The sequence below is a fragment of the Neoarius graeffei genome, chromosome 13, assembly GCF_027579695.1.
Source record: "Neoarius graeffei isolate fNeoGra1 chromosome 13, fNeoGra1.pri, whole genome shotgun sequence".
In the NCBI taxonomy this organism is placed as follows: Eukaryota; Metazoa; Chordata; class Actinopteri; order Siluriformes; family Ariidae; genus Neoarius; species Neoarius graeffei.
In genome coordinates this window covers 70,802,131-70,811,570 of record NC_083581.1, presented here as the reverse complement: position 1 = coordinate 70,811,570, position 9,440 = coordinate 70,802,131, and the positions used below count along the sequence as shown (strand labels likewise).

The 9,440-nt window shown below is 39.7% G+C and overlaps 1 protein-coding gene across 1 annotated transcript in view; it reads left to right on the top strand.

Annotated features, from left to right (window-relative positions):
- The first annotated feature begins 622 nt into the window (after positions 1 to 622).
- The window catches only part of pfkma (phosphofructokinase, muscle a), a 35,150-nt gene continuing 26,332 nt past the window's right edge, over positions 623 to 9,440 (top strand). Inside the window, exons 1-4 of the mRNA XM_060938449.1 lie at positions 623 to 800; positions 8,672 to 8,745; positions 8,930 to 9,007; positions 9,092 to 9,281. Of these exons, the coding sequence (XP_060794432.1) occupies positions 710 to 800; positions 8,672 to 8,745; positions 8,930 to 9,007; positions 9,092 to 9,281 (433 nt within the window). The 5' untranslated portion in view covers positions 623 to 709. The remainder of the gene's footprint in view (positions 801 to 8,671; positions 8,746 to 8,929; positions 9,008 to 9,091; positions 9,282 to 9,440) is intronic.

Genomic DNA, 9,440 nt, shown 5'->3' with positions numbered 1-9,440 from the left:
TCAATTACATTTATTTTCTAGGAATTGTTATGGGTGCCACTAATTGTGGAACAGGTGATTTTATGAAAAATAATTATTTCTTAGTCAGGGATTTTTTTATTATTTTTTTAAATTCATTTGAGTTAACGGTTACATTTTTCGACAATTTTCAGTGTGAGATTATGCTTCTGCAATAAAAATTGAATTTATTTTAAGGCTTTTAACACATCTTAACCAGGGGTGCCAATAATTGCGGAGGGCGCTGTAATAATGACAGAAATTATTTAATTAAGTGCATTTTACGAATATTTCTACTTGATCTGTGTATAAACACTTCTGATAACTTTAATCAGTACCTCACAACATTTTTAAAAGCAAATGGCTACTGTAAGTAACGGAAGAGTCCTTTTAAAAATAGTATACACCTTTAAGCTGCATGACTGACCTTTATTCATGTGACATGAAGTAGATCGTGTGTTGTTCAAGCTTTCGTTTTGATCATAAGGCTGTTGATTTATTCAGCAATGGATATTAAGATTGAAGGCAGCAACACCTCACTTATCTTTAGTTGTGCAGGAGGGTGTGTGTGTGTAAGGGGAGGGGGTAAGGGGCAGAAAGCTGTACTATAAAAACTTCCCTCCACAAGAGTCTTCTCCTGGGAAGGTAGCATAATCATCAGGTTCGCTCTGTCTTTCCCTGGCCACTCCGTTCTGTGGAGCAGCTTTTTATCATGTCCCAGACACAGGCCCCAGGAGTGGACCCCACCAAGATGGGTGTCGGACGGGCAATCGCGGTCCTGACTTCAGGAGGTGATGCTCAAGGTAGGTCAAGACACGAGAATGGATTGTTGTTGCAGTAAGCGCAGTTGGTTTCATACTTCCTTTGTGCAAAGGTTCCAGTGAAAGTGCAGCTGTCATGAAGGAATTTTTATGCAGATTTAAAAGGGCAATTATTAAAAACTATTAATCTAGTATATTTTTACACTGAGTGTTGTATTAGCTACGTTATTAGAAATTTGCTTCCAAAACAACGCCAAAAGTGTCACCTGTATGCCTTTCCTTTTTTTTTTGTACTTGTTCAATTTTTGACACATTCTTGAACAAATGACTTCTGTCCTACGATCATAAGTAGTCTTATCATCAGCCACCGCTTATCTTGTCGCCATTACTTTCAATGCTCTGTAACCTTTAAATTTAGCCTCTAGCTTCTTTTCTCCTGTGCCTCGGACTCTCTGTGATCCGATGCTTAATTTAGCTTCCATGACCTTTTTCTGGAGTGGCACAAAGTTGTAATGGGAACACTGGATAAGCAGCTGTTCACTTCTGAAACTGGAGAAGCTGCATCACCTTTAACACAACAGGGCCCATGCTTCCTGGCCTTTGCAGACTTTGAAGGAGATATAGAAGAAGGATTAAGTGATCCCATAACTTGTCCTTGGCCCCCTCCTTAAGCGTGTCGTGCTCATGTCTCCGCAGACTCATGATCTAACATTTTTCAGAATGCATTTGATAATTACACTCCTTGCACAAATGTATGTACGGATTCTCTGAATCGTTTAATGATGTTATACATCGTAGACGGTGAAATATCCAAATCCCTTACAATCTTTCTTTGAGGAACATGAAACATTTCGATAATTTTCTCATGCATTTGTTGTCAAGCTGGAGATCCTTGACCCATCTTTGCTCCTCAGAGATAAAGCCTTTCCTGGATACTGATTTTGGACCAAATCATGATTGCAATTACCTGTTGACATCGCTTGTTTCAAATCACATCATTATTTAATCGTTTTACCTCATTACTAGCCCTAAATTGCCCTAAATTGGCTGACAAGAGTGGAACCTGATGTGGTCTTTTGCTGTTGTAGCCCATACATTTCAAGATTCAACATGTGCATTCTGACATGCTTTTCTGCTCACCACGGTTATAAAGAGTACAGTAACTCAAATAACCATTTGAGTTACTGTGGCCTTATCAAAAAGAAGTATACTTCAAGTTCATTTTATTCATGTATTCCCTGAAGTATACTTTTGTGTACCAAGTATACTGATATCAATGTACTTACAGTATACTTGTAAGCAAACTAATCTAATACTTCTTGGGACTAAATTGGCCCACTTTTAGTTTATAAAAAGTATACTTTAAGTCTAAGAGAAGTAAACTTTGAGTATACAACTAGTATTTTTTATTTTGTACTGCAAGTATACCACAAGTAAACTTATATACTAATAGTTTACTAGTTCTATACTTGTAGTCTACTCTTTAGTTTACAAAAGCATACTTCATAGTATACTGGAAATATACTATGAGTTTACTTGTTTTATACTTCTAGTCCACTTTTTAGTTTACTAAAGTATACTTTGTAGTCTACTGGAAACATACTATTGGTTTACTCATTACACACTTCTAGTCCACGTTTTAGTTATAAAAGTATACTTTACAGCATATTGGAAATATACTATTAGTTTCTGGTTATATACATCTAGTCCACTTTTTAGTTTTGAAGTACAACCCCGATTCCAAAAAAGTTGGTACAAAGTACAAATTGTAAATAAAAACGGAATGCAATAATTTACAACTCTCAAAAACTGATATTGTATTCACAATAGAACATAGACAACATATCAAATGTCGAAAGTGAGATGTTTTGAAATTTCATGCCAAATATTGGCTCATTTGAAATTTCATGACAGCAACACATCTCAAAAAAGTTGGGACAGGGGCAATACAAGGCTGGAAAAGTTAAAGGTACAAAAAAGGAACAGCTGGAGGACCAAATTGCAACTCATTAGGTCAATTGGCAATAGGTCATTAACATGACTGGGTATAAAAAGAGCATCTTGGAGTGGCAGCAGCTCTCAGAAGTAAAGATGGGAAGAGGATCACCAATCCCCCTAATTCTGCACCGACAAATAGTGGAGCAATATCAGAAAGGAGTTCGACAGTGTAAAATTGCAAAGAGTTTGAACATATCATCTATAGTGCATAATATCATCAAAATATTCAGAGAATCTGGAAGAATCTCTGTGCGTAAGGGTCAAGGCCGGAAAACCATACTGGGTGCCCGTGATCTTCGGGCCCTTAGACGGCACTGCATCACATACAGGCATGCTTCTGTATTGGAAATCACAAAATGGGCTCAGGAATATTTCCAGAGAACATTATCTGTGAACACAATTCACCGTGCCATCCGCCGTTGCCAGCTAAAACTCTATAGTTCAAAGAAGAAGCCGTATCTAAACATGATCCAGAAGCGCAAACGTCTTCTCTGGGCCAAGGCTCATTTAAAATGGACTGTGGCAAAGTGGAAAACTGTTCTGTGGTCAGACGAATCAAAATTTGAAGTTCTTTATGGAAATCAGGGACGCCGTGTCATTCGGACTAAAGAGGAGAAGGACGACCCGAGTTGTTATTAGCGCTCGGTTCAGAAGCCTGCATCTCTGATGGTATGGGGTTGCATTAGTGCGTGTGGCATGGGCAGCTTACACATCTGGAAAGACACCATCAATGCTGAAAGGTATATCCAGGTTCTAGAGCAACATATGCTCCCATCCAGACGACGTCTCTTTCAGGGAAGACCTTGCATTTTCCAACATGACAATGCCAAACCACATACTGCATCAATTACAGCATCATGGCTGCGTAGAAGAAGGGTCCGGGTACTGAACTGGCCAGCCTGCAGTCCAGATCTTTCACCCATAGAAAACATTTGGCGCATCATAAAACGGAAGATATGACAAAAAAAGACCTAAGACAGTTGAGCAACTAGAATCCTACATTAGACAAGAATGGGTTAACATTCCTATCCCTAAACTTGAGCAACTTGTCTCCTCAGTCCCCAGATGTTTACAGACTGTTGTAAAGAGAAAAGGGGATGTCTCACAGTGGGAAACATGGTCTTGTCCCAACTTTTTTGAGATGTGTTTTTGTCATGCAATTTAAAATCACCAAATTTTTCTCTTTAAATGATACATTTTCTCAGTTTAAACATTTGATATGTCATCTATGTTCTATTCTGAATAAAATATGGAATTTTGAAACTTCCACATCATTGCATTCCGTTTTTATTTACAATTTGTACTTTGTCCCAACTTTTTTGGAATCGGGGTTATATACTGCAATTACCCTTCTAGGTATACTATTAGTTTTCTAGCCCTAACCCTTACCTCATGCATACAACCAATCGACAACTTAAGAGTTTTGTACCTTAAGTTACAATGAAGTTATAAAGGTAAGAATTCGCAAAATAACAACAGATACTCAGGATTAAGAATATATTCATTTTCTTTAAAAATCAAAATTTAAAGCAACATTGTATTAAATGCCGAAGTATAAAAACATGGCAATGACAACTGAAATTGACAACCAGGCTCTGAAGAAAAAGAAATTTTTTAAAAAATAATTAATTATCCCACTCAGGAGAAATTTTAAAAAATAAATAAATAAAATAAAACCTTATATGGAACCACAGACATACCTAAGAGTCAACAATGCTGAAGCACAACTACAGGGCAAGTCCACTTAAACATAAGGCACAAATATTTTAATACTTTATGACGCTTTTGGGGCGGCACGGTGGTGTAGTGGTTAGCGCTGTCGCCTCACAGCAAGAAGGTCCTGGGTTCGAGCCCCGGGGCCGGCGAGGGCCTTTCTGTGTGGAGTTTGCATGTTCTCCCCGTGTCCGCGTGGGTTTCCTCCGGGTGCTCCGGTTTCCCCCACAGTCCAAAGACATGCAGGTTAGGTTAACTGGTGACTCTAAATTGACCGTAGGTGTGAATGTGAGTGTGAATGGTTGTCTGTGTCTATGTGTCAGCCCTGTGATGACCTGGCAACTTGTCCAGGGTGTACCCCGCCTTTCGCCCGTAGTCAGCTGGGATAGGCTCCAGCTTGCCTGCGACCCTGTAGAAGGATAAAGCGGCTAGAGATAATGAGATGAGATGAGATGACGCTTTTGTTAAGTATATCTTGATCAAAAGTTTAAGTATAAGCTTAATATACTTAGACCTTTCAATATACTTTTCAGTATAAGCCAAGTATACTTGTGTATAACTTTATTAAGTATATCTCTGACAAGTAAATAAAAAGAAAACTGAAAGTATACTCTGTTATTTTTAGTTTAAAAGACGTATACGAGAAGCATACTTGAATAAACTTCTTTTTTGTAAGGGCTTATCTCTCATGAGCAAGGCTGCTCACTGGAGTTTGTTTGTTACTTGTGAAAATCGGAGATTTTTGCAAGTATGTTGATCTGTCCGCTTGTCCGTTTGTGCTCTAGCGTCGTCCGTCCATCCATCCATCCATCCATCCATCCATCCATTATCTGTAGCCGCTACAGGGTCGCAGGCAAGCTGGAGCCTATCCAGCTGACTATGGGTGAGAGGCGGGGTACACCCCAGTTTCCAGGTCATCACAGGGCTGACACATAGAGACGAACAACCATTCACACTCCCATTCACACCTACGGTCAATTTAAAGACACCAATTAACCTAACCTGCATGCTATTTGGACTGGGGGGGGGGAAACCGGAGCAAACCCATATGAACACAGAGCGTGCAAACTCCACACAGAAAGGCCCTTGTCGGCCACTGGGCTCGAACCCAGGACCTTCTTGCTGTGAGGCAACAGTGCTAACCACTACACTACTGTGCCGCCCCCTCTAGCATCGTCATTTCTTGACCAATCTTCACCAAAATGCACAGGACAACTCACTAGGGTCACACAAAGGCATCATTAGTTTTTGGTGGGTTAAGGTCACCAAGGTCAAATCTTGTAAAAACACCTAATCGTCCATAATGTTCATTTCTTTGTGATTTTCGCAAGTATCATACTCTGCATGACTTTTCGTTTGTTTGTTTGTTTGTTTGTTTTTCACAGCTTTCTGTTTAAACACTACAGACTGTTTCGTGTCAGAATCCCAAGAGATTAGCTCTGAAATACTCAAACCAGAGTCTTGCACCAACAATCAATCCAACAACCATTTTCTCTATTCTGATGCTCTTGACCTGCATCTGTGTCATCTTATGCATCGCACTACTGCCACATGATTGCCTGATTGGACAACCGAATGATTGAACAGGTGTACAGAGTCATCTATTAAAATGAACTGTATATTGCAAATATGCTTAAATATCTCATCTCATTATCTCTAGCCACTTTATCCTGTTCTACAGGGTCGCAGGCAAGCTGGAGCCTATCCCAGCTGACTACGGGCGAAAGGCGGGGTACACCCTGGACAAGTCGCCAGGTCATCACAGGGCTGACACATAGACACAGACAACCATTCACATTCACACCTACGGTCAATTTAGAGTCACCAGTTAACCTAACCTGCATGTCTTTGGACTGTGGGGGAAACCGGAGCACCCGGAGGAAACCCACGCGGACACGGGGAGAACATGCAAACTCCGTACAGAAAGGCCCTCGCCGGCCACGGGGCTCGAACCCAGACCTTCTTGCTGTGAGGCGACAGCGCTAAAACACCACCGTGCCGCCCATGCTTAAATACACTACCGTTCAAAAGTTTGGGGTCACTTTGAAATTTCCTTATTTTTGAAAGAAAAGCACTGTTCTTTTCAATGAAGATCACTTTAAACTAATCAGAAATCCACTCTATACATTGCTAATGTGGTAAATGACTATTCTAGCTGCAAATGTCTGGTTTTTGGTGCAATATCTCCATAGGTGTATAGAGGCCCATTTCCAGCAACTCTCACTCCAGTGTTCTAATGGTACAATGTGTTTGCTCATTGCCTCAGAAGGCTAATGGATGATTAGAAAACCCTTGTACAATCATGTTAGCACAGCTGAAAACAGTTTAGCTCTTTAGAGAAGCTATAAAACTGACCTTCCTTTGAGCAGATTGAGTTTCTGGAGCATCACATTTGTGGGGTCGATTAAATGCTCAAAATGGCCAGAAAAATGTCTTGACTATATTTTTCTATTCATTTTACAACTTATGGTGGTAAATAAAAGTGTGACTTTTCATGGAAAACACAAAATTGTCTGGGTGACCCCAAACTTTTGAATGGTAGTGTATATTATATCAAATACTACCAAAACCTCATGCGCTTGAGTTCCAGTTTCATTTTCTTTGTCAAATAAATGTTGTGCCATGGTGTCAATGACGTGCACTGATTGGGTCTACTGTATAAATTAATTAAAATTATGTGTAATCATATCGCTATCTTATACTACCTGTTTCATAAAACATATAATTCATGGACAAGACATTTGCCCATAAACATAATACAGTTAAGTGCAGAGTTAAACCTTCAAAACTGAATAAAGGAGACATTTTTCTGACAGATCTGCTTGGTCAAGCTTTGCCAGTTATAACTATGATTTACCACAGACTTACTTTCTTAAATCAATTCTGGAGACTATTTCCATTGATTTTGCCTAACATTCTGACTTATTGCAGGGAACACTCAGTTCAGTTATGTCTCTTGTTGATCAATCGTAAAATGGCTCGTCTTATTTCACTCAGAAACCATGGGGTGTGCAAAGTTTTGCACTCAACTGGATATACATAAAACTGATGAATCTATGAGCTGTATATTTAAGTTATTCCATGAAATCGAGTCGTACATGAGCTGATAGCCGACGAGGCGCGTAGCACCGAGTTTTGCTGAGTATTGGTACGTCAACAAAATATTACATGAGGTGTTATTCTGTAACTTGTTCACTTGGTACTAGCAGTGTTGGGCACGTTACTTTCAAAAAGTAATTAGTTATAGTTACTAGTTACTTTTCCCAAAAAGTAACTGAGTTAGTAACGGAGTTACTTTGTCATAAAAGTAACTAATTACCAGGGAAAGTAATTATTCCGTTACATTTTGTTCCCCCTCAAAAAAAATCAAATTCAATTAGTGTAATCATAATAAAAGTGAATGTTAAATGTGTTTAATGACTGAAATGGACACTTAACAGAACCAATTAATAATGTTATCTACACTATATTAATATTTTTGTGGGACAATGTGAGATAAGACATCTATCAAATGTAATATATTTTTGTAGTTATTAAAATTATGTTACTAATTACTGGCCACTGACAAGGACAAACGCTTTGTTCCTCGACATAATGTGCATTGCACGTAAACACTCTTGCCTTTTATTTCAAGTAATGAAAAGTCCTGGCTGTATTTCCAGTGTGAAAGCGCAGTGCTGGGCTGACCGCTCGCCATCGCTGGGTCTTCCGATTGAAAGAGCGCGCAGTAGTGCAGTAGGCGTGGCCTACCTATGTATGTTGTCCAAATCTACTCTGATTGGCTTACTGTGCCGTTGTCTCGTGTCTCCCCGCCCCACACGAAAGCAGAGTAAAGAAAGGCTGAACGAGCAGCGTGGCAGATGAGAACAGCTTTAATAAAGTAACGCATAGTATTTTATTGTAAGTAACGGGAACGGCGTTATAACGATGTAAAAAGTAATTAGTTAGATTACTCGTTACTAAAAAAAGTAACGCCGTTAGTAACGCCGTTTATTTCTAACGCCGTTATTCCCATCACTGGGTACTAGAACTTTCTTGTCTAGAAGTTCAGCATTTCTTGTACCTGACTTTTGCGCTTGTTGGACATCACTCTGGATAAGAGCGTCTGCTAAATGCTTTGTAATGTAATGTAATATGATCTGGACTCATTATTCTGACGATGAATATTCTGTATTAAGCTCACAATTTCTATCTGTTTTCAGGAATGAATGCTGCAGTGAGGGCTACAGTCAGAGTGGGCCTGTACACCGGAGCTAAAGTCTTCTTCGTTCATGAGGTCAGGAATAAATGCAGCACTGTAAACATGATATAACATGCCGTGCAATTGGTCATGATCTGTTGTGTTTACGAGATAATGTGGTGGATTAAATAAATAACTGAGGCAGCCTCGGAACTTTAAATGCTTCGAATGTTGAAATCTATGGTTGTTTGATCTTAGTTGGGTCTCACCTTTGCTGCAGGGCTACCAGGGGCTGGTTGATGGGGGCGATAATATCCGCCCAGCTACATGGGAGAGTGTGTCCATGATGCTCCAGTTGGTGAGTCGCTATCTTTATATAATAATTTTGTTTATCATATAACTTGTAAAAATTATATCATCTCCGTGCATGGATACATTTTAGGGGGGCACAGTCATCGGTAGTGCTCGCTGTAAAGATTTCCAGACAAAGGAGGGCCGCATAAAGGCTGCGTACAACCTGGTCAAAAGGGGCATCACTAACCTGTGTGTTATTGGTGGAGATGGGAGTTTGACTGGAGCCAATCAGTTCCGCACAGAGTGGAGTGAATTACTGGGGCACCTGGTCAGTACAGGTGAGTCTCCAAAGCCCTTCTGCACTGGGCTCTCGTTTAGGTTTTCAGTACCTTGCATAAGTATTCACCCCCTTGAACTTTTCAACATATGTTACATCCTGGAATTAATTGGGATTAGCCTGTATGTCATGAGTCCCATAATATTGAAGTCACTGCATA